The following is a 26,148-nucleotide window of genomic DNA, read 5'->3' as shown; positions in this document are numbered from 1 at the left end:
CATAGGTGGGGAAGGGGTAGGTCTCTCCCATGAGCTTAGTGAGAGAACCAAAACCAGAGTGGAAGAGGCAGTTGGCACTTGAGAGTCTTTAGGAACCGGGGCTACATGCTTATCCATAGCCTCGAGGATTTAAGAGAAACTTTGGTGCTCTTGGTCACTCCCTTGCATTTCCTCATAATTCAAAACAAGTTAAAGAAAAAGTACCTGAATTAGCAAAGGAGTATAACCTCCTGGCTTCAGGCTTCGAAGGGGCTTTCCCCCTTCAGACCACACCCCTGAGGCCATGCCCACAGTAGGCATTCTTTTGGGTGTTCTGGGCCGGCCTCTTGATGATGTTAGGACTGGTGCAACTCTCCGCCCAGTCTAAGGCCCGGAGTCCTCCCAGGAAGCAAGGCACCTATGGTCCACCGACTGCAGCAACAGGCATGCTTTTGGGTGTTGCAGGCCTGCCTCTTGATGATGTCAGGGCTGGCACAACTCTCTGCACAGTCCTCCCAGGAAGTAGGCACCTATGGCCCAGCAAATCCTCCAGACTCCCTGAAATATTTTCTTAGGTTACTCCCAAGTCTTTTTTGCTTTGACCCTCATCCCATGACCCCTCCTTATAGAGCTTTCCATTAAAAGAAGCCTGCTTCCTGTGCATTTATATTCCTGGGAGGTATTTGAACATCTCTCCTTTCCTCAAGAAATATTTTCAAGTCTGTTTCCATAGGCTTTATGGTAAAGATTACTGATGATTTTGTTAGTGGCCCTTTGGACTGTTCCTAGTCTATTTCCTTTTCTAGATGCACTCTCCAGAATTATATACAGTATTCTAAATGAGGTTTCACCAGTGATTTATACAGTTGCATTATCACATCTATTATTATTTATTATTAATTACATTTGTACCCCGCGCTTTCCCACACACAGCAGGTTCAATGTGGCTTACATAGTAAATAGAATTACAAAGTCTTGGAGGAGAATGTTACAAGTTGTAGTAAACATAGTAGTAGTGGGGTTTTGAGGATATGTAAATTGAGCATGGAGAGGTAAAGATAGGATGAGCAAAAGGAGAAGAGATTGGGAGGGGTAAGGAGTAGGAAGGATGGAGAGGAAGAGGTTGAGGAATGAGCATAAGGAGATTGTGAGACATGGTCAAAGGTATATAATAATTGTCGGGGCAGGAATCATGTGGGTGGGCTTAAAAAGTTGGGTCATTATGGTAAGCTTTCTTGAAGAGATGAGTCTTCAACATTTTTCTGAATGGTAGATGGTCGTTGATTGTTCGGATAAATCTTGGCAGAGCATTCCAAAGCTAACTGCCCAAAAAGGAGAAACTGGATGCATAGGAGGTCTTGTATTTAATACCTTTGCAGTTGGGAAGGTGTAAATTGAGGTAAGTACGAGAAGACGACGATCTATTTCTGGTTGGGAGGTCGATGAGGTTATTCATGTAGTTAGGGGATTCTCCATATATGATCTTATGAATCAGAGTGTGGACTTTAAAATTTATTCTTTCTTTGATGGGGAGCCAATGAAGCTTCTCTCAAAGAGGTGTTGCGCTATCGAATCTTGACTTGCCAAAGGTAAATCTGGCTGCCATGTTTTGGGTAGGATTAGGGTCTTACATCCTAAGAAAACACTGTTGCAGTAATCTGCTTGCATGAGTACTGTGGATTGTACATCCCTTTACTTGCTAGTTATTCCTCTCCTTATGCAGCTCAGTATCCTGTTGGGTTTTGCCACTACCTTACTAACTTGTCTGGGCACCTTAAGGTGATCTGACATAATTGTCCTGAGATCGTCCTCTTGTTTTATGCACATCAGAACTTCATCCCCTATACTGTACTGCTCTCTTGGATTTTTGCAACCCAAATGCATGAAATGACTTTCATTTTTAATGTCAACTTTTAGCAGAACAACACTTTAATGTATTTTTTTAATGGAAATCAGTTTCAGTATTAACCTTTAAATGAATAAATAAATCAACTTTAGAAATCATTCCTCAGGTGTCTACCCCATTACAGATTTTGGCATCAATTCCAAAAGTACACATTTCCCCTAATAGTTATTCAAAATATCACTTACAAAAATGTTGAACAGAACCAGATTAGGACTGATGAATCACCACTTGTGTTTATAATCTGTTTCTCTTTCTAGACTCCTCCAAAAGATGACTTTGTGGTCATTGATGTTCAGCCTATAGCAAGAGATGTTCCAGAAACAAAGCAGTCCCTTTCATCTCTTTTTCTGTCTGTATCCATGGCAAGAAAAATGATGGGCAAGGAGAAAAGAGAACTTCCACCCTGGCGATCCTCTGATAAGCACCCATCTGATATCATGCGATTCAACTACTTAGATAACCTTGACCCCATAGAGCAAGCTCGACAAGCGTAAGCACTCTCTTACCTAAGTGTTTTCTAATTAGCAATGTTGGTCATAATTATCAAGTGTTATAGAAGAAAAGTACATTTTCATATTTGTGAGTTAAGATCCCGTCATATACAACTTATATTCAAGCCTCCATGATTACTTTTAGCAACCTTCTGTGTGTGCAGAGAGCACCCAGGCACCATTTACATGTGGAGTGTTATGCATTTGTTTGTATTTACTTACTTTTTCCCATATTAGCTGTCACATGAGCTGAGTTCTGTTCTCCTGCTTGGCTTGTGGCCTCGATTTTCCACAGAGTTTTAACCTCTAAGAAGCCTCATACAAAGAGGAAGGAGTGATTAAGGCCATTCCTTCGCCGGCTTGATTGTCCTCACCAGTGCAGCAGAAGGTAGAGCAATATGTTACTGAGACTTTAGTGGCATCTTCTGGGATGGAAAGCCCTGCGTTGCAACAGGGTGAAGGGACACTCTTCACTTTGGGGCATGATGTCACCCTTTCTCCCCCGGATTCCAGCCCACCACCATATCCAACGGCAGAAGCGGTAGTAAGGGCTGAGCCTCAAACACTGAGGCTGGTAGAGTTGCAGGTTTCAGATGAGGGTCGTGTGCCGACTGAGAGTCTCTGTAGGTTGGAAGCTTCTGGTGCAGAAGGAGTTCCCTCTGCTCCCGTGACGGTAACATTGCAGTCTATCTGAAAGTTTTGCAAGATCTAACTTCCACTGTGAAAAAATCTACCAAGGATGTTATAGTACAAATAAGTACCTGTATATAATATGTAAGCCGCATTGAACCTGCTATGAGTGGGAAAGCGCGTGGTATAAATGTAACAAAAAAAATAGTAGATGGTCTGTTTAAGGCTGTGGAAGGTATTAAGTGTGACTCTGCTAGCCAGTTCCAGCAAATGTAGGGGAATATTAAGAATCTTTAAGACTTTGCCAAAGATAAATTATAGCTTCATAGAAAAATTGAGCAAATAGAAAATTTTAATAGGCAATTAAATCTTCAGATACTGAATTTCCCTAAAATTCCTAGAACTTCACCTTTGGATTTGTTTAAAAAATATCTTGTTGATATTTTGAAGTTTTCCTGAGAAATTCTTCCTCCTTTTAACAAGATATATGTATCAGATTCCTCAAAGAAGTTGCAAGTTCAAGGTGGTCAAGGTGTTTTACAGGGAGTTCATGAAGAACAAATTGATATTAATAATCTTTCAGCAATATTGGAGGAATCTATAACAGAGACAGATTCAAGAGCTACTTTGATAGTTTCTTTCGTGTTTGAACAGGATTTGAATGCAATTATGAAATTTTATTTTCAAAATTCTCAAACACCATTTTATGGTCAAAAGATATGGATATGCCCAGATGTCACAAAAGTAACACAAGAGCAAAGGAAGGACTTTCTAGCTTTAAAACAGAATACGCTTAGTCTAGGAGCAACTTTCTTATTAGTCTAGCCCTGTCAACATCTAGTCCGGTTTGCAGGATATAAATATGGGCCTAGCACGTGCAGAAAATTAGAGTGTGCTGTTTAGGTGCCCATAGGAATATTGTGGGTGCCTACATAGTTAGCGTGCGCTAATGGTTAGTGCATGATAAAAACGCTAACGCACCTCTAATGTGGCTTAGAGGGGCATTTTTGATATGACGTCTAAGTCTGACTTTAGACGTTTTGAAAAAAACGTCCAAAATTTAAATAAAAAAGATAGACGTTTTTCTTTTTAGAAAATGAACTTTTTTCTAAAAAGAAAAACGTCTGTCTTTTGTTTTAGAAAATACTGTTTCTAACAAGGTTTTGTGTTTTGGATGTTTAGTTTTTGGTCCATTTTCAAAACAAAAATGTCCAAGTGTAAAACGTAGAAAATGAAGCCATTAGGATGTAGGAGGAGCCAGCATTTTTAGTAGTCTGGACTCCCAGACATCCCAGAAGATAAATGGGGCACCCTAGTGAACTTCAAAAGCATGCTTCCAGGTACACATCTCACCATTGCTCCCTTATCTTGTCTGCTGAGCCCACCAAAACCAACTGCCCCCAGCTGTACACAATAGCTCTTTTGGGTGAAGGGGGCACCTATATGTGCGTACAGTGAGTTTTGGAGGCATCACAGTTTCCACCACAAATGTGCCAGGTAGAGGGAGATAGGGACCAGAGTCTCCCACTCCATGGTGCACTGCACTGCACAGACCACTACACTACTCCAGGGATCAGCATACTGCTCTAATAGACCTGGCTCTAACATCTAAAGCTCTCATAAAGGTTGCTAAATCATATTTGTATTCACATTTGTGGGCGGTGGTAGGGGTGTCAGTGACCACTGGGGGGGTATTGGTGGGTCACTCCTGTTTCCCTCCAGTGGTCATCTGGTCATTTAGGGCACCCCCTTTTGTGCCTTATTCATTATAAAAACAGGTCTAGCTCAAAATGTCTTAGTCCTGGACTGTTTTGTTTTGTTCCATTATGGCTAAACGTCCAAGTGTTAGGAATGCCCAGATCCTGCCTTTAACACGCCCCAATCAACCACCAGGGATTAGAACGTAGGCTGGGGTGGGGAGGCCTACCTAAAACACTGGGGCTGGGGAGGACGACGTTGTGGAGTGGAGTTTAAAGTTGGTGAAGGCTGGGGGGGAGGGTGGGAAAGAAGGAGGGGGCCAGGAGGGGGATCATGGCAGTTTAGGCGATTTTTAGTTAAATGGGTGCCAGCCTGATATTTCACCCACAACACTAGGCAGCCTAATTTAGGACAGTTTTTGAGCTGTTTTAAATTAGGCTGCTTAGTGATGCGGGTGCTGGCACTGAATATTGCTGGCACCTGCATAACACCGGGCTCCTCTCTAACACTGCCCCTTACCTGCCCACTTTTTGTGAGTGGTCAGAGGCAATATTCAGTGGAACTGCACGGTTTAGTGCCGCTGAATATCAGGGGTTGTGCTAATTTTATAGATTTCCAATTAGTGTCCAACTAACACACATGTAACTGTAACAGTTATGGTGTCTAGTTTAAATCTTATTTACGCAACCATTCCTGTCTTGTTCTTTGCTGTGACACTTTGTCAGATTTCTTTCCAGTACACTGCGGAGTTCCACAGGGATCTTTATTGGCCCCATTGTTGTTCAGCATATATATGGTTCCCCTGGTTCCTCTGGCATCATTTATTTCAGATATTGATTTTACCCCTTTTATTTATGCTGATTATATCCAGGCTCTGGCACTGTTTAACCCTATTGATCCATCAGCGCAGCCTGTTTTACTGTCTAAGTTAGAAAAGATCCTACTTTGGATCAAGTCTAATAGGATGAAATTGACCCTTTCTAAAACGAAGGCAATGATATTTTCTCGTAGGCCTCTTCTGACCAATATGACCCAGCTACACCTCCTTTATAATCCTGTTTCCATGTCTGACCCCCTTAAGATATTGGGGGTCACAATTGATGTGGACCATACTTTTTTCAGCTCATATTTCAGCTATGATTTCCAGATGCTTTTATAGGCTTTGCCAAATAAGAACACTTCGTTCATTTTTGGAAGTTGGTGCACTCCGCGTCTTGATGCATGCTTTGGTTCTTACTAACATTGATCATTGCAATGCACTGTTTAACGGGTTATGACAAAGAGAACTGCGGCACCTGCAACATAGTGGTTAAATTAATCTCAGGTGGGCGAAAGTATGGCCATGTCACTCCTCTTTTAAGACAAGAACTTGGCTCCCTATACAAATATGCATTCATTATAAAACGTTAGTCCTGAGTCACAAAACTTATCTCTGGCCAACCTTTTATACTGTCCCAATATTTGTTACCTTATTCTCTTGCTTGCAAACTGCGCTCCAGAGCCCAACACCTCCTTATTGTTCCTGCCCTCCAAATGGTGCCTCTAGCTACTCTTCAGAAAACAATAGGCCTACTCTCTAGAATTCTCTTCCCACTGACCTACGTTATCTGTGGTCTCACTCGAAGTTTAAGACAGCACTTAAAACCTATTTTTTTTCAGACATATGGGTTTTCTACCTGATTAGTTGGTATCTGTTTTATCTCTTACAATTAAGTTTGGGACTGGGAGACTTAGCCTGCTGGAAATTCTTCTCCTTTGCTGTCCAATGATGGTTTGTTCTTTTACCATTCTTCCCCTTTTCCTATCTTTGCCTTTCATTTCCCAATATATTTATCTTTCCTTTAAACATTGCACTTTATTTTATGTGAAATTTCTTATGACTATTGTAAACCACTATGACGGTATTTACCCTTTAGCAGAACAACAAAGAATAAACAAACTTGAAACTTATACACATAAGTTATTTTACAGTGTGAGGCAAAAAAAAAAAAAAGTAACCCTTACAGTTTTTTCTGTTTTCTCAGCAACTGCTTGGAATTTGAACATGAAATTTTACAGCTTTATTTATATGTGCTGAGTGGAATGAGATTATCTTTAAATAAGGCAAAGTTACAGACTTCTTAGCATGACCACCCAGTGATTTTTGAACTTTAAAAAATGTTTGCACTGTAAAACTACAATTATTTGAAAAAAAAAATGGGGTCACAAGCTCCACCCAAAAACGCAAACAGTGACCGAACTCAAAGTACTGCAGATGATCTGGGACAGCCTGTCACAGGGACCAATCCACAAGAACTTCCCAAAGAGACTGAAGGCCTATGTTAAAGCTGGGGGTGGACACTTTGAGCATTTACATTAATTGCAAAATTCTAACACATTGTTAATTGCATTGTTTGAATGACGTTATTTTACTGTGTTTTGTCTTGACATTTTTAACATTCAAAAATCACTAGATAGTACATCTAAAATATCTGTAACATCAATATAGCTCAAGATAATTAAATGTTGTTTAATAGTAATACATAAGTATGATGACTAAATATTAATAAGTATGTAAAATTCCTCATTGAAATTTAAAGTGCCTGCTGAGAAAATGCATCATTTGTTGGATGGTGTTTTAGCATGCGTGTAAAAAGTTTACATGTACAGTCAAATCTTTTACCCAGTTAGTGAATAGGTTCCAAAGTATGTTTTCTTTTCTTTTCACAGTAGGAAGAAAGGAGGTGGAATAACTCCAGATTTCATCCAGGGTGAGAGAAAGAAAAGGCCGTCTTCAGCCTCTTACAAACTAAGGAAGGCAAAATCACTGGTAAGTATTTCTAGACAAAGTATTGGGTCCCAGTAACCTGGTGATGAGTGCAGCAGGCTGAGGACCAAGGAATTCAAGGTTCAAATCTTGTTTCTCCCATTGATACTTCTTTCGAGGTTGAATACGTCATTTCGCCCTCCATTGCCTTATGTATAAACTTAGGTCCATATTTAGTAGTGTGCCTTAACCTACACATGTTAGCATGATATACAGTGATCCCAACTGAAAATAACTGAATTTGCTTTATATAATGTGTATTAATGCATGTTAACACAAGGTATTTTATTTTATTTTTCTAAAGATTAGGATCTGGATAACTGCAGATGTGTCTCAGCCCCTCTGATACCCCCTCCCTCCCTCCTTCCAAAGCAACAGGTCAACCCAAGCCAATCCCCCACACTCCCCTGATAGTGCCCCCCCCCCCCCCGACCTACCTTGCAGTTCCCTGGTGATCTACCTTTGCAGCTTCCTGGCAGCAGCAGTTGTATGAAAGAGCCACACTGAACAGGAATGAGTGGGTATGGCTCCTACTTGTATTCCCCCCTAGACCACCAGAGAGCTAAAAAAAGTAGGTCTGGGAGGGGAGGGACCTATGGGGATAAGCAATGCCTACCAGTGTGTGGGATTGTCCCTAGCTGACCTGTTGCTTTGGAAAAGGGGATTATGACGGGGGGGGGGGGGGGCAGCCAGAAACCCTTAGGTGCTGACCGGGGGTTAACTGCTCACTGGCCAGTATTCAGACCAGTGCCCGGTTACCTCCACAGATTTGTCCTTGCAATACTGTTTTTATCATGTCCCAGAATAGTATTGGTTCTCTGACATGATTAGCATTGGAAGCTGAAAAATCTTTCCCTAAATTTAAATATATAACTCTCAAGGAAATCTCAATTGAAAAGTTCTCCATATACTGTCATGGACAACTATTTCCACCCACACTATAGTATGGTCCAATATTTCATAGGGGCCAATCTCTGCAGCCCGAATAGCAATAAACAAATTCATAGACAATTAGATATAGAGGTGTATTTTCAAAGCACTTAGACTTACAAAGTTGCATAGGTTACTATGGAACTTTGTAAGTCTACATGCTTTGAAAATAGGCTCCATAGTCTATTCGGGACTGCATAGAATGGACCCATGACAACTGAGTAAAATCTCATTCAGTAGGGTGCAGTATCCTCCACACATCAATAAGGTAAAAGAACTCACACATCAATGGCATTCCCTTAGAATCCTCAAACATAACCGTATATGTGATCCAGTGTTAGACAAATATCACAAGAACCCTAGGGAGATCTTGTGATATTTGTCTAACATTGGATCATATATACGGTTTAAGTCCCCCCTAATATCAGGGACATATCTGCAAACTCAAACAGGTGGTTTGTTAGAGTTTTAAAGAATCTGTTATCATATACATCTGTGGTATAAACATTGCATAATACCAGATATGTATGCAACGATATGTGAGAAATAACAAACTAGCCCCCCTCCCCCCATATGACTGTTTCTCAACCATTAAACCTTTACAAATAATATAATTACTCCTGCTTTTTTATCAAAAGCGGGGGTGTCAGTATAGTCCCCCACCCACCAATTTTTTTAAATTTAGTGTGTTCTTCCAAGGTCAGATGGGTTTCCTGTAAAATCCCTATTGACACTGATTGTTGACGTGAGATCTTGTAATTTTTTACTCCTTTTAATTGGGGAGAAATCTTCCTTATGTTCCAAGAAATATTTGTTTCCATGGTCTATGCAATGGCTCTCTGACCAGATACCTGAACCAGCAATTCAGTACTCATGAGAAGAAAGGATCATCCTAGCCACCACCCATTTGACCTTCACTCTTGTGTAATGGATGTTGGTCCACCAATAATACCCCATATTGAGACTCAGAATGAATCTTATCTTCAATTCAGTTGTTCCATAACCCCTCCCCCTTCACCCTCTATCCCAATTTATTCCCAATCCTTCCTACTCCCCTCCTCATCCTGTCCCTACTCCCTCTCCCCCACATTCTTTCCATCTTCAAGGTGGTAGTGTCACGTTCCAGTATTCCAGCCTCAAGCCTTTCCCACATTGAATGATACCTTGCTGTTACATCTTCCCCCCTCCCCTCCCAAGCAGATATATTGAACATATAGGCTTGGGAGGAGAAGACGATAGAGTAAACCATTGTTTTAGTCCCCCTACACCCCTCCCCTTCCTTCTATTTTAGCCCTTCACCAAAAGATGACTTTCTATCCCCTCCTTAAAAACAGCAAACTGTATCTCAGTTTAAACTGACTATATAGGTGTTGTGCGAGTGACGTCATCCCCTGAAATGGCTGCCTGAGCCACGAGCTCCGATCAGCCCCCCGCTATCAGGACACCCACGGAGACGCGAGCGCATAAAAATAACTATTAATTACATGAAAGCAACATCGGAAGCCAAGGGTAAGCGATCTATGTCGAGCGCAAAAACTAACTCGATCGACTTACAAGCCTTTGCATACACGGGCCCAGCCGCGAATATGAGCGCGCCGTCCCCCGAGCAAGGCCTGACCAGCCCTCGAGAAGGCAGTCCCCCGCTGCTCTCCCCGCCACTCTTTATAACGGGAGAGGGACACAACCCAGAGGAAACTCGCATGCACGAGATCCGCGGGTGGTTGCAAGAAATAAAAACTGAAATTATCGCCGCAGTGCGAGCGGACCTCGTGGCACTGGGGGCGGAGCTCCGAGGAGAAATAGGCGCGCTGGGCATAAGAGTCGCAGAGACAGAAGATCGCATTGACGAACAAACTGAATTAATACAGGCTATAGATTCCCAGATGAGGGAGACCAAACAGGAAACACTGCAAATTTGGGACAAAGTAGAAGATCTCGAGAATCGGAGTCGACGTTGCAATGTGAGGTTTCGCGGCCTTCCAGACACGCCACTGTACACTGATTGTGAAACAACGGTGCAGAGTATTGCTAGCGCTCTACTAAAAGAAGTGCAGATATCTAAAGATCCAGCAACAATCCAACTTGTACGGGCACATAGAGCCCTAGGAAATACCATAACTAACCGTCCAAAGGACATTATTGCTTGTTTCAATGACTTTAAATTGAAGGAACAAATTATGAGGGCCTCACGATTAACACCTGGATTCCAGTGGGACTCATACCATATTGAATGCTACCAAGATCTGGCTGCAGCCACACTGAAAAGAAGAGCAGAGCTCAAGCCCTTCACTAAATTTCTGACAGACAAGGGCATCAAATATCGATGGGGCCACCCATTTGTGCTACGATTCTACAAAGAAGGGAAGCAATATCAAGTGCGAAGCATAGCGGACACGGCTGAAATATTCCCAGAAGAAGGGCCACAGGGAGACACTACTACATTAAAGAAACATCCACCCACGATTGGCGAAAAACCACGTTGGCAAAGAGTCGTCGCGGGAAAAGGCAGACTACAACGCCAGCAATCGGACACGCAATTAACAAAAATGGACGCCAGGGTAAAGAAATAAACAGAGCCTGTATCCTTGGCATCGGATTCCAGATGTAGGCCACAACTTGGTGACTATGTAATTGAATTTTGTAGAGCTGATGTTGTTAAGAATGCGTTACTCAGTGCAGAAAGGAGATACAAATATGATGTGCAATTAGCAATGTAACGGTTAATGATGTGGGGACCAGTTACTTAAAGTTGATAATTAGGGGGGTGGGTCACTATCCTTCTTGACACCCTTATGTATATGGCACGAGGATGTCCTCAAATGGGGAGGGAGGGTAAGGGGGTTACCAGTGGGAAAGGACTGACTATGCTTAAACACCACATGAAGGGGGGGGAAAAAACACAACAAGAGGGGATAACCTGGAAGACTAAGCAGGGATTAAAGCTAAGGGGGACACTCTCACAGATTATATGAGTGTTGTTAAATGTATGACCCTAAATGTAAAGGGCCTTAACTCCCCAGGTAAACGCCAACTCATGTTCAAAGAAGTGCAACGCCTAAAAGCAGACATAACATTTATTCAAGAGACCCATTTGCTCCAGTCAGCTGAGCGGTTTTGTCAAAGTACAAGATTACAACAGGTGTTCTGTGCATCTAACCTGCTAGAAAAGAAAAAGAATGGTGTCATGATCATGCTATCCCAAAAATATTCATGGCGGGTCCAGAGAGTGATCAGGGACAAAAAGGGTAGATATCTGTTAATGATAGTACAAATAGAGGGGGAAACACTTACACTCCTAAACATATACGCGCCTAATGACCAGCAGGGTGCATTCTATTTAGAACTGTCAGCGCTCCTCCCCCAGCACATAGTAGGCACTCTATTAATAGGTGGGGACTTCAATTTGACGTTGCACCCAACTCTGGATAATACCACACAGGGGGTTCGCTACTCACAATCCGCTCGATCTCAGCTGCACAAATTTATGAGGCAATGGCACTTAGTAGATATCTGGCGACATAGAAATCCCCAAACTAGAGGATACACATTCTACTCGGCAGTCCACAACTCATACTCTCGCATAGATTTTTGGATGGGCCCACCAACCTTAATGACCGATATCATAGATATTCAGATACATCCGAGAACATGGTCGGATCACACACCAATGGTGCTAGAGGTGAAACTGAGGGTATCGAGCCCTGAGGCGCCGCAATGGCGCTTCAATGACAAATTACTAGCAGATTCGGCTATCGCTACCAGTCTAGAAGTGGCCATTAAAGACTACATCACCCTTAATGATAATGGAGAGGTGACCTCAGGAATATTATGGGAGGGCTGCAAGGCAGTGATAAGAGGGAAAGTAATAGCTCTACAGGTACATCTTGCACGCCAGACACGAGCAAGGACCCAACAAATACACACAGAGCTGACAACTCTCAGTGCACAGGAAACTCATCAGAAAGATAAAGAGAATATACAACACCGCATACATACATTGAGGATGGAACTTAGGGAAATTCAAATGGCAGAGATAGCAGAACAACTTCAACGGGTGAGACAGGCGTATTATGAATATGGGAACAAGACCTCTCGGCTATTAGCATTCAAGCTGAAAAAATGGTCTGCCAACACACATATCACAGCTGTACATGACAAAGAGGGGAAAATGTGCACCACACGAGAGGATATTCGGGCAGCCTTCACAAATTTCTACACACAGCTCTATCAGGCCGAGGGAGACTCGGATCCCCAGGACTCCGAGAGGTACCTGGCTCAAGCCAAGCTCGCAAAATTAACAACACTAGAGGAGGAGATGCTCTCAGCCCCCATTACATACGACGAAGTGGCATGGGCAATTAAAGATCTACCTAATGGGAAAGCACCGGGACCAGACGGGTTCACAAATAAATTTTACAAACGCTATAGCAAATTGCTAATCCCTCTACTGGTCCGGGCATTCAATGAGTTGGAATTCCAGGGGGAGCTATCCCACTCTTGGAGATTGGCAGATCTAGTGGTCCTTCGCAAACCAGGGAAAGACCCACAATATTGCAGTTCCTATCGCCCAATCTCCCTCCTTGGCTCTGACTATAAAATCTTTACCAAAATACTAGCCAAGAGATTACAAAAGCTAATGCCGAAACTAGTACAGGAGGATCAGGCGGGATTTATCACAGGCAGACAAGCAACTGACAACATTAGGAGGGCACTCCACTTGATCCACGAGGCAAGCAACACCCGACAACCCATGTTGCTTCTCTCCTTGGATGCCGAAAAGGCGTTCGATCGGGTTAGCTGGGGTTTCATGTTCAAGGTCTTAGAACATATGGGATTCACAGTTCGTTTTATAACATGGCTTCAATTGATTTACACCAGGCCGATGGCTGCCTTGAGGATCAACGGGAAAAGTTCAGACCCGATAACATTAGAACGTGGGACACGTCAGGGTTGTGCTTTATCACCACTATTGTTCGCTCTGACAATGGAGCCACTAGCCCAGCATATTCGGCAGGACCCACATATACATGGTATCACTATAGGGGGCGTGACACATAAAATCATGCTATTCGCCGATGATATCCTATTAACCCTAGTCGACCCGAGCGACTCCATGCCTCAGATAATGCAGGAACTAAATCGATATGGTAAATTCTCTGGGTTTCGAGTGAATATGGACAAATCAGAAGCTTTAGGGCTGGGGTTAACAGTAGGAGATGAAGCTTCAATACGACAACAATTCCCGGTCAAATGGGTCACGAGATCCCTTAAATATCTAGGCGTGCACTTAACACCCACATTGACAGATTTATATCAAGCTAACTTCCCCGTGAAGCTCAGGGAACTATTTGAAGATCTGGATAGATGGGAGGGCTTAGAACTATCTTGGCTGGGACGAGTGGCGGCGATAAAAATGATGATCGTACCCAAATTGTTATATTTATTTCTTGCACTGCCCCTACCAATGCCAAGGGGGTTCTTCAGGCAACTCAAGCGGAAGGTCTTCGCATACATATGGCAACATAAACCACCCAGAGTGAAGGCGGCTATAATGTATCAGTCCAAGAAGATGGGAGGTATGGGGGTGCCAAATTTTACTTTATACCATCAGGCGGCACAGTTGCGTGTGCTGGCGGGATGGAGTGCTGGTAGTGCAAAAGCATGGTTCCAGATAGAGCAACACTGGATGGGACTAAACAATCTGGGCTCTCTATTATGGATACCAAAGGGCCAACTACGGTCATATATCAAGAGAGCCCCTCTAGCGGTGCAATACCCTTTACAGACATGGCTGGCCATAAGGGGGAAGTATCTTCCTAATCGCAGTTGTTTCCACCAAATGGCAATAAAAACAGCCCCAGGGTGTCCGCTGGGGATGGATAACTTAATATACAGACAATGGGAGAAGAGAGGTTTGAACACATTAGGCCAGCTATGGGATGAGGGTCAGGTATTCTCATTCGTAGAATTACAGGAAGATTACGGGTTACCACTATCACATTTGTTCCACTACACTCGCATTAGAGACTATATAAACAAGAGAGCCAAAGCAGAATTACTTATAGAAGAGACGACCCTAGAAAGAGCAATGAGAGTGGGAAGCCACAGGGGGTGTATCTCTCGCATATAGGCTACACTGCTTAATGACAAGGGACCCATACTATATTATCTACAACGATGGGAACGAAACTTGCAGGTTACCATAGATTACACACAATGGGAAAAAGCATTGAGCCACTTGCTGCGGGTTTCCATATCTAGCTCAATGATTGAAAATAGTTATAAGATACTGTATCAGTGGTACTACACACCACAGAGACTGGTAAAAATGTATGGACAGGGGTCTGTACAGTGCTGGAGAAACTGTTCAATGGTGGGGGATATGCTACACATCTGGTGGTCTTGTCCTAAGATTCAAGCATACTGGACAGAACTGTTGGACCTATTTGCTATAGTGACTGGGGTAAGATACCCAACTAAACCAGAGATTTGTCTGCTACATATCAGACCCCCAGGAGTTCGGCTGTCTGTTCACAGGCTTACAGCAGTTTGGTTGGTAGCTGGGAAAATCACACTGGCATCAGCGTGGAAAAGCCAGCTGGCTCCACCAGTGATAAAGGTGATACACAAGATGGACTACCTCTACCAAATGTCCAAAATGACAGCTATACGATCGGGACATGTAACAAAATTTAACTTGCAATGGGAACAATATCGAGTTTGGCGATCACAAAATGGGATAGACTTGGATGCACCTAAATTGATTATACCAAGACTATGACTAATATAACACAGTCCTCATATTATGATACTCCACTGGTAACAAGGGGGGAGGGGGGTTTGTGGTAAGGGATAGGGGGGAGGGGAGGATTGGGGATACGCCGCTTTCTGTTTTTGAAGTTTAAACATTCTGTATGTGATACATGACTGTTATGAGGATGTTGTCAATATGTTATTGTTCAAAAACCTTAATAAATAAATATATATAAAAAAAAAAAACTGACTATATAACTTCACACATTACAAACAATAAATTGCATAGTTTAGGATTTGTATTCTGTCAAGTGTCTTCTTCCCTTAAATGAGGGTTTTAATGATGGCAGAACTGATGTCCTATGTATATGTCGCTGGTTTCCACCAAGTTCTTTACCCATGAAATGAGCATCAGTATTCCACCTGTTATTGCCTCAGGGGAACTGGCAACACAAACTAATCAAGAAAAAAAAAGTTTTCCATTTTATTTCTGCTTAGTGGAGACAGTTAGAATACTCTTGTGAACAAAACATTTTTTCTGCCATTATAGGCCAGCTACTTTCCTTTCCATATCGTGTATAAGATCTCTTGTTTATACACATAATTAAGCAAGCAGTAAATTGCCACTCTCAGGCAATTGTTCTTTTCCCAATGTGGCCCTAAACTGTGGGCTCTTTCTACTTACAGTGTCCCTCATGTACTTTAAGCTGCAAGATGTTGACCAACCAGGATTTCACATATCTGCAAAGTTCTGCGTCTTTGTTGAACTCCAGGAGCCCAACCAGCTGATGGTTGTTGCACCTTGAGCAGTTCTCAAGATTGTTGATTTTTTTTCTTTCATTTGCTTATCTTGGGCTTGAAACTGGATGCACTTTGTTTCTGTGTTTTGCACGGAGTCTTCCACCATTCCCACCCAGTACTGCACTGATCATATCTGGATACTGATCCCATCCAAATGATTATCGACTGGTTCAATTTTGTCTTATCAATTGCAGCTTTTTTTCAACGCAAGTTCTATTGCGGCAGTCACTTCCACAATTATTTCAGATGCCCATTTCAAACAGCCAGTTGAGGCAGCTGGACCTGTATGCTCCACATTCTTAGAGTCACCTGTACAGCAATGCTCCTTATCTTTCCTTGGTGGTTTCACAGCCATCTGCACCTTTCTGATAAGTACAAGGAATGTGTCCAGTATCTTCAGATTATCTTCAAAATATCAAAACCATGATAGAGTAAGTAAAAATGGTACTTTACCAGCTAAATAAAACAGCTGAATCTGAGAGCAGATCAATTAACCTTCACTCCGCTGCATAATACCACATGACCCCATACCTTTCAAGCATTTAAACATCTGTATCATATCTCTCCAGTTTTTCTTGTTGTCTAGAGTGTGCATTGGTCCCATAAGAACATAAAAATTGCCATACTGGGTAAGACCAATGGTCCATGTAGCCCAGTATCCTGCTCCTAACTGCTTTGTACCTTCATTGCAAGGTCCATAGGCCTAGTATTTTTGGAAAGAGTAAACAAGCAATTCACGTCTACCCGTTCCACTCCACTCATTATTTTATATACCTCTGTCATATTTCCCCTTCAGCCATCTTTTCTCCAAGCCTTAGTCACTTCAGCCTTTCCTCATAGGGAAGTTGTCCCATCCCCTTTATCATTTTCGTCGCCCTTCTCTGTAACCTTTCTAATTCCACTATATCTTTTTTGAGATACGGTGACTAGAATTGCACATAGTATTTGAGGTTCGGTTGCACCATGGAGCAATACAAAGGTATTCTAACATCCTCATTTTTGTTTTCCATTCCTTTCCTAATAATACCTAACATTCTATTTGCTTTCTTCGCTGCCACTGCACACTGAGCACAGGGTTTCAACACTGAGCAAGTTCCTCCAGGAATTTGTCCAAACCCATTTTTAAACCCAGAGGGAGCTCCATGACTGCCTCTAACTAAAAGAGACAGCCTGCAGGTGGGCTTTGGAGGCCTCCTCCCAGTTTCTGCTGTTGGCCCTTGTGTGTCTAATACTGGCCCTGCTTTCCTGCAATAGTGGGGAAACAGATTGCCAAAGGATTAGCTGGAATAAGTGAGCAATGTTCTTTAGATGCAGCAGTGATAGCAATCTTTGCATTCCACTTTGCCTAGGAGTACAAACATGTATTGTGCTATCAGTATTTTTGTTCAGTTTTAATGACTGAGCATAGCTGTTAGTGAGGGTGCCCCTATTGATTCAAGACTCATTTTAAAGCTACTTGTCAAAACAACCATGTGTACTACTACTTCTGCACGTCCACTGCAGTTCAAGATTTTTGCTACACCATATATGCATCAACTGAATATATTATTTTTTTTTTTTAATTGAAAATTTTTATTAAACACAATTTAAATAATACAATATAAGGCAATGTAGCCTTTAGAATTCTGAAATACAACAAACAGTTGAATTACATCTCAATATATCATAAGTTTTAATAGTTTTCTCCCTACCCTCCCCCCTCCCACTCCCACCCTCCCCTATTCATTATAATCCCCTGCTTGGTTAAATCCCCTATTCTGGCATCGTATTAATCCATAGTTTCTCTAAATGGATCCATTCTTTAGCATCAGGTTTGTATTTGCCCATTCTCCTATCCGTCAACTGCTCTAGGCCCACAATATTTTTAATTCTCATCTTCCATGATGCAATAGTGGGACCGTTTCTTTGTTTCCAATGAGCCGCAATTTCCAACTTTGCAGCTGCTAACCCCAACCTTTTAATCCGCCTTTGCCATTTCTGGCCCCGCTTGTTCCCCCAACCTAATAGGCACCATTTTGGCTCTATTGGAAATTGTGTGTCTAGAATTTGTGTCAAATGCGTGGTAACATCAACCCAAAATGATTGTATAGCCAGACACTCCCACCATACATGCAGAAAACTACCTATCTCAGTATTACACCGCCAACATTGATCGGATATCATAGGATATATTCGTTTTAACCTGTCCGGTGTGTAATACCATCTGCTTAAAACTTTGTATGCATTTTCTTTTATTAATACACAAATAGATGCTTTTTTTACCTCCATACACACCCTTTCCCATTCCTTCACGCTCAGTTCAATATTTAGGTCTCGCTCCCACGCATTCATATAGGGTAACTTCTTCATTTTATCTCCCCTAATATACCTATAGAGTCTGGACACTCCTTTCTTCCCTCCCTCCAAGGTCACCCAGATGTTTTCCAATGTCTCTCTTTCCCGTGGGTCAGACTGCAACCACCCTTGTCCCCTCATAAAATGCCTAACTTGTAAATAAGCATAATGATCGGATTCTGGCAGGTCAAATTTCCTTTGAAGGGTTACAAACTCTCTCAATACCCCTTCTGACATAAGATCCCTGAATCTTTTCAATCCCTTTCGATTCCACTCCCAAAATACCCCTCCCTCTCGTCCTGCCGGGAACTCAGCTTCTTGCCGAATGTATGCTAGAGTAGAGGTTTTTACCCCCTTCTTATATTTATTCTTTAATACATCCCAAATATGTTGCAAATGAGCTATGAATGGATTATTATGCCCCCGGTGTGGATTATACATCTTTACAGATCCCCACACTCCTCGTTCAAGATTGCACCAAGGTACTAAATCCTGTTCCAAAGTTGCCACTGGTGATTTATGCCCTTTGCTCCATTCCGCCACCTGTTTTAACTGCGCTGCTTGATAATACCATAATATATTGGGTAGCCCCCTGCCTCCCTCCTCCACTTTCCCCCACATAATTCTTTTCGATATTCTAGCCCGTTTGCCCCCCCATGCAAACTGAGATATATCAGCTTGTAGTTTACTTAGGGCTGCTGTGGGAACCTCTATCGGCAATGTTTGGAATAGAAACAACATCCGAGGAACCAGATTCATCTTTATCACAGCTATCCTACCCCACCATGACAACAGTGCGTTTTTCCACCTGCTCATGTCTGAGCGCAGCTCCCGGAACAACGGAGCGTAATTCAATCCATATAATTGTGTTGTGTCCCCTGGTATCCGAATTCCCAAATATTTAAAATTATCTCGTGCAAGCCTAAAGGGAAATTTTTTCAGCAAAGCCTCCATAAGGGGTTGGGATGCATTAATGCCCAAAATTTCTGATTTATCATAATTTACTTTAAATCCAGACAAATCACCGAAAGTTCGTATCTCATTACAAATGCTAGTTAAAGTCTCATCTGGATGACTTACATAAAAGAGAATATCATCCGCAAACAAAGCTATCTTGTGTTCCCATGCTCCCACTTGGAATCCCCGTATCAGTGTTGTCTCCCTAATCTTCTGTGCTAGTGGTTCAATTGCAATAGCAAAAAGCAAAGGAGAGAGTGGACACCCCTGTCTAGTCCCTCTCTGTATCTGTACCTGTTCTGAGTATCCCCCATTAACTTTTATCCGTGCCACTGGTGCTGCATATAATCCCTGGAGCCAGGTTAAAATCCGTGGACCAAACCCCATAACCCTTAACACCTCCCACAAATAATTCCACTCAACCCGGTCAAAGGCCTTCTCTGCATCAGTTGTTAACAGCACCATAGCCTCCTCCCTTTGCTGCACCTCCCATATAATGTTGAGCGTTCTCCGAATATTGTCAGCCACTTGCCTTTTGGGAATAAAGCCCGATTGGTCTTTATGAATTAGCTGGGGTAGAAATATATTAAGTCTTTCAGCCATTACCTTAGCTATTATCTTGATATCAATATTTATTAAAGAGATCGGCCTATACGAGCCACACTGTGTTGGATCTCTACCTGGCTTAGGGAGGACCGTTATCCCCGCTTCATACATACTCTTCGGCAGCATCCCAGTCTGAAAACATTCATTCCCCACCCTCACTAATAGTGGTCCTAATTCCTTCCCCAACAATTTATAAAATTTGGCCGTGTACCCATCTATTCCCGGTGCTTTCCCCCCCTTTAAGCCTTTGATTACTCCTTCTATCTCTTCTTCCTTAATAGGTTTATCTAAATATTCCCTCTGTTGTTCCGTTAGCCTTTGTAGACCCAACCCCTCTAAATATTGTTGAATTCCTACCTTGCTGGCTCTCTTTTCTTTAGCATAAAGGGCTGTATAATACTGAGCAAATCGGTCCCTAATCTCCTTATCCTGATGAACTAACTGGTCTCCTGTCCCCTTTAGCTTGGTAATAGTATTATCTATCCGCTGTTGTCTAAGACTTCGTGCCAGCATTTTACCCGCTTTATTACTAAACTCAAAAAACTTCTGTCTCATGAGTTTTCGATGGTATTCCATTTGACGTAATTGAATTTGTTGTAGCTCTGTCCTGCATTCTTGCAATTCTCCCCAGATTCCCTGATTTCGACCTTTTTGATGTTGAGCTTCTAAAGTGGCCAGTCTTTGCCGCACCCTCAGTTCTTGTTGTTGCCCCTCTCTTTTCCGCTGACTACCTCTCCTGATCAAATGCCCTCTCACTACCACCTTCAGGGCGTCCCAAAGGATCCCCTCAGAGATTTCCCCATTATCATTATGTTTTAAATAATCTTGTACCACTATTTTAATTTCTTCGCAGGCCTCTGCAGTGTCCAGTAGGGATTCATTTAGCCTCCAAAAAGTATGTCCCCGTACTCTCCCTAATCCCTTCCAAGTGATCCAAATGGGAGCATGGTCCGACACATGAATGGTTCCTATGCCCGAATCCCTTACCTTTCCCCATAAGTTGCGGGAACCCCAGAGTGTATCTATCCTGGTGTAAGTACGCTGTGCATGGGAATAAAAAGAATAGGTCCTCTGCCCCGGATGCTGCATCCTCCAGACATCGATCAAGTCCAGATCCTTGACCATTCTCAATAGTTTGGTCGTATTTGCCTGTCCCTTTCCCCTCTCACCTTTAGAGCGGTCCAAGTCTGACAGGGCCCAATTAAAGTCACCCCCTAGCATTATGTCTCCTGATGCAAAGTGCAGCAATTCCAACCTTAAGGCTTCAAAAAATGCGCCCTGCCCCTCATTCGGAGCATAGACATTTACTAATGTAATTGGTTGGTTATTTAGTTTACCTTTTACCGCTATGCATCTGCCCTGACCTTCCACATAAGTTTGTTCATGGACAAAGGCGACTGTATCCTTTATATAGATTGCCAGCCCTCCCTTTTTTCCCCCTCTGGGATCAGCCTGGAAGTATCCAATGCCCTTATTTTTATATTGTATTAATCTTTCATCTTTCTTTTGAATATGAGTCTCTTGTAACATGGTAATATCCCAATGCATTTTATGAATTTCCCTATATATAATACTTCTTTTCTCAGGGGTATTCAAACCATTCACATTCCATGATCCCACTGTTATCCCTCCCCCCTCCCTGCCCCCCCCTTGCCCCTCCCCTCCCCCATCGAATCCCCTTGACTGGCCTCCAAATTTAGATGCCAGTTATGTCCCTAAGGAAGTGTCGTTCCGATGGGTTTTCCATCTGCAATTTATCCTCTGTGTCCCCCCTTACCCACCATCAACCATCTTATACAATCCCTCCTTTAATCACTTATAACAGAAAAAGGATAACATTCTATGTTTCATAACATAACTTCTCCTGTAATAAAATATTCATACAACCAGATTTAGATCCGGGCAAATGCCCTGAAACAAGAAGCTTTTTCAAGTCTCTGCGTCTCTCTCATGCCCTTGATCCTCGTGTGCTGGACTCCTTCTGGCGTTGCCTCTGCTCTGTTGGATCCATCCCCCCGCACCTTTAGCGGTTTTGCTTTTTTGGGAGCTTTGTGGTGCCGTTGTTACCTCTGGCAAGTCCGTGCAACCTAGTAATGCCAATATTTTCCATGCTTCCTCTGGTTGCAATATTTTCCTTGTTTGACTGCCCACTGATACTAAGATGCCACTGGGATATAACCATCTATATCGCAGGCCAGCTTTTTGCAGGTATTTAGTTATATCTTTAAAGTCCCGCCTTTTTTGTAAAGTAGCTCTCGCCAGGTCTTGAAAAATCTGCACCTTTACATTACTCCATGCAATTTCCCCCATAGCACGTGCTTTCCGCCATACTGCTTCCTTAACTTGGAAATCATGGAAGCAAACAATTATGTCTCTAGGGAAGTCACTCCTCTGAGGTCCCAGACTTCGGTGAGCCCTATCAAGCTTTATTGTGGGCTCCTCCTGTATTTCCTGGGAGTCTTTTCCTTGATTCAAAATGTAGACACAGATCTCTTTTATAGTCTTCTCTACATCTTTATATTGAGACTCTTCCGGCAAGCCTTTGAAGCGTAAATTGCACCGCCTGGAGCGGTTTTCCAAATCTTCTATTTGCTGCTCTATATTCAGTCTCATTTGCTGTTCCGTATTAACTTTCTTTCTCAGAGTTTTTAACTCTCCCACTAAGGCTTCCGTTCGTTCCTCAGTCTCAACTACGCGGTGGCCCATATCCTTTACTTCTTCCCGGAGCTCTGCTACAGCTGTCTGGATGCTTTTCCTGGTATTTATCATCTCTGATTTAAGCTCCTGGAACCATCGGATGATTTCATTTCTTTCTACCTCGGCCTCACCCGCGCTAAGCTCCTCCATATCATTATCTGGTTCTTCTTCCTCATTCGGCGCCATTTTAGCTCCGCTCTGCAGGAGAGCCACGTTCCCTTTTTTTACAACTCGTGGCGATTCCGCCGAGTATTTATATTTTGCCAACTTCTTTCTAGCCGCCATACGCTGTTATTATCCTTTTCCAACTTTCGCTGAGTTGGTTATCTCGCTTTTATCATGGGGTAGACGCTTCTTTATAGCTGTAAACCCACGGAGCTCTTCGATCAGGCTACCGATTACATCGGTGACGTCACTTCCTCCCCTGAATATATTATTTTAATCATTGAGAAAACTGGGATATAAGTAATAGGAAATATTTTTGACTGGTTATCTCACAATTGAGCACAGTTAGACCTATTTAAATAAAAATCTGTTAACATAACTTTTGTATTAATAAACAGTGAATTGTGGAATGGATTCATGTGGAGGAGTGGCCTAGTGGGTAGAGCACTGGTCTTGCAATCGAGAGGTGGCCAGTTCAAATCCCACTGCTGCTCCTTGTGATCCTGGGCAAGTCACTTAACCCTCCATTGCCTCAGGTACAAACTTAGATTGTGAGCCCTCCTGAGACAGAGAAATATCCAGTGTACCTGAATGTAACTCACCTTGAGCTACTACTGAAAAAGGTGTGAGCAAAATCTAAATAAATAAATAAAACCTGTTCTTTGGAGTCCAGAAGTCAAAATTCTTGCTTTGGGTTAACTAATAGTTTTCCTTCATGTGAAGCTTTTCTACAATTGCTATTGTTATAAAGTAGGTAAATTACTTGTAACTAATTACTTTATTTAAATAACTAAGGTGCCCTTCTACTAAAGTGCACTGAAATCTTGGTTTAGCACATGCTATTGCGGGATTTCGCTGCACATTAAGCCCAAATTTAATGCAGTACATTTTTAGGGCATTTTCCATTTTTTGATTTTCAATTTACCTGCTAATGTTCTCATTAGAAGGCGCTAAGTGCTCCAAACATGTTAGCTGGTTAACACTTCCACGCCCATTCTCCGGCCCCCCAAAAATATATTTTTTAAAATTGTTAACGTGCAGTTAAGGGCCCTTTTACTAAGGCATGTGAGGCCTAATAGGGGCCTACTGTACACTAAAAGGGCACTACTGCAAGACATGCTGAGGCGTCCCATGGTAATTTTCTGCACAGCATGTGCTATTCATATGCTAGAAAATATTTTTTTATTTTCCAGTACGGGAGGAGTGGCCATGGGCGGAGAGTAGGCACGATAACGTGCACTACCCTATTAGTGTGGGAGTAACGCGGGAGTTCTTACCTCCACCTAAATAGGTGGCGGTAAGGACCCCCACGGTAATGGCCACCCACTAATGGGACTTGGCTTGGCTTGGCTTGGCTGGAACAGGATACTGAAAGGGACTTGGCTTAGAAGGGAACTGGGACAGAACTGGGTATGGGGTTAGGAACAGATGAGCCGGTGTGGATTTAGAAGAAAGATTGGTCAGGTGGGGAATCAGAATCAGGGGTTTTGGAGATCAAAGGGGGTTGGAGAGACTGGAAGACTGCCACGGGGGGGGGGGGTTTAAACTGGCAGACCCCATTATCTGGATCCTGGTCATTCTCTTTGCAGAAATTTATCTTGTTGTTCTAAATTCTCAATACTGTCAGTATCAAGTATTGCCATTTGTAAAAATAATTGAGGCCACTGAGAAGCAAAAGTGCTTAACAGTAGTAGCTACACATTTTCCAAAAGAAGGGATCTTTGCATTCCCACATCTGGATGATTGGTTAGTAAAAGGTTTTGTTACTTCAGAATACCAAGAGAACAGTTTGAAAGACAGTTTGGATGCTAGAAGTGCTGGGATTTATTATAAACTCCACTCTGCCACTATCTCAGCATCTCCAGTTCAGTGAAGCTCTTCTAAATACATACAAAGAAAGATTTTTCTTCCCCTCCAGAGAGATGTTTTGATAAGTCTGACAAGAAAGATCAAATGAAAGAAATGCTCATTGGTTTGTTTCCTGGTGATATCAATGGATCATATTTCAACAACAGCTTGCATAACTCCTTAATTATATCTTCATATGTGCCATATCCAATTTCTTTAATAATTCAGTGGATTCAGGCATGTCAGTTATCTATCTAGGCCAAAAATTACCATCAAAACTAAACAGTGCTTTTATACCACAACCACCTTCCCGGTTCTATGCGGTTTACATCAAAAAGAACTAGGCATACCTGGGAAGTAACAATCAAGAACAAAGACAAAAATCAAATAAATTATAAAAAGAGAATCCAGTATTAAACTTATTTAAAAAGTATCTCAAATAGCCATGTTTTAAGGGTCTTTCTAAATAGCACAAGACTATTGAAAGATCCAAAAATGCCTGGGAGCTCATTCCAGAATTTTATTCCTATAAAAACAAATGAGGACTGGAAAACTTACTTAAATCTGACAAATGTTGAGGTCGGGAGATGTAAAAGTAAAGTATTCTGTAGTTTTATGGTGTTACCCCAACAAGGAAGAATAAATAATGACAGCATATATTCAGGAGTGAGACCATGTAAAGTTTTAAAAATGATTGTACAAACTTTAAAATATATCCTAGCTTTAATGGGAAGCCAGTGGGCCCTCACCAAGAGGGGAGATGCCCTATCATACTTCTTAGCAGAATAGATCAAACAAACTGTTAGATTTTGCAAAGTTTGCAACCTCTTTAAAGTTAGTTGCGTGTGTCCAATAAACAGTACATTACAATAGTCTAGCTGGTTTAAAATCAAGGCCTGAACAACCAACCTAAACTGTAGGGATTCAAAGCAATGTCTAATCCTTCTTAGCCTTCTCAGATTAAAAAATACTTTTTTAGTTAGATATGTCACATGTTTCTCAAAGGAGGAACAAGAATCTAGAATTACACCCAAAATGTTTAACTCTATTCAATTGTTAAAGAAATATTGTTTATAGTAATCATGTGACATAAAATATTCTGTCTTGGATTGGATTAGAAACCAAGAAAAATTTTTGTTTGATCCAAATTTAATTTTAGTGTATCAGTAGCTACCCAATCTTCCACTAGCTTAATTTCAAATGTAGCTTTATTATAAACATTTGATAGACTTACATCCAGGGGAATAAGTAAGGTGATGCCATCAACTACTTAGTATGCTACCTTTAGTAATGGGTGTAATTTATAATAATCTCACTCAAGATCTACGATTTCAACATCCAAAGTTTCAAATTGATTTGACAACAGATTCTTTAAATGTTACCTACAAAGCTCATATTCTTCATTTTCACACCCTGAAGGCAAGAACAAGGAGAGAGAAATTTACTGCACATCAATCTCATCAAATTGACTAATTTTCAGTGCACAAGACATTCAAGATGCTGTCAAGCAAGAATATACTAATCCAGACTAACAATCGAGTAGCAAT

At 42.0% G+C, this 26,148-nt stretch overlaps 1 protein-coding gene across 2 annotated transcripts in view; it reads left to right on the top strand.

The window, feature by feature from the left end:
• The window catches only part of FBXO16 (F-box protein 16), a 144,591-nt gene that overhangs the window by 96,560 nt on the left and 21,883 nt on the right, over positions 1-26,148 (top strand). For both annotated transcript variants that reach the window (XM_030198701.1, XM_030198702.1), the window contains exons 6-7: positions 2,143-2,375; positions 7,414-7,513. In XM_030198701.1, the coding sequence (XP_030054561.1) occupies positions 2,143-2,375; positions 7,414-7,513 (333 nt within the window). The remainder of the gene's footprint in view (positions 1-2,142; positions 2,376-7,413; positions 7,514-26,148) is intronic.

The sequence above is a fragment of the Microcaecilia unicolor genome, chromosome 3 (genome assembly GCF_901765095.1).
Source record: "Microcaecilia unicolor chromosome 3, aMicUni1.1, whole genome shotgun sequence".
Classification (NCBI taxonomy): domain Eukaryota; kingdom Metazoa; phylum Chordata; class Amphibia; order Gymnophiona; family Siphonopidae; genus Microcaecilia; species Microcaecilia unicolor.
This window is presented reverse-complemented; position numbering and strand designations above follow the sequence as displayed.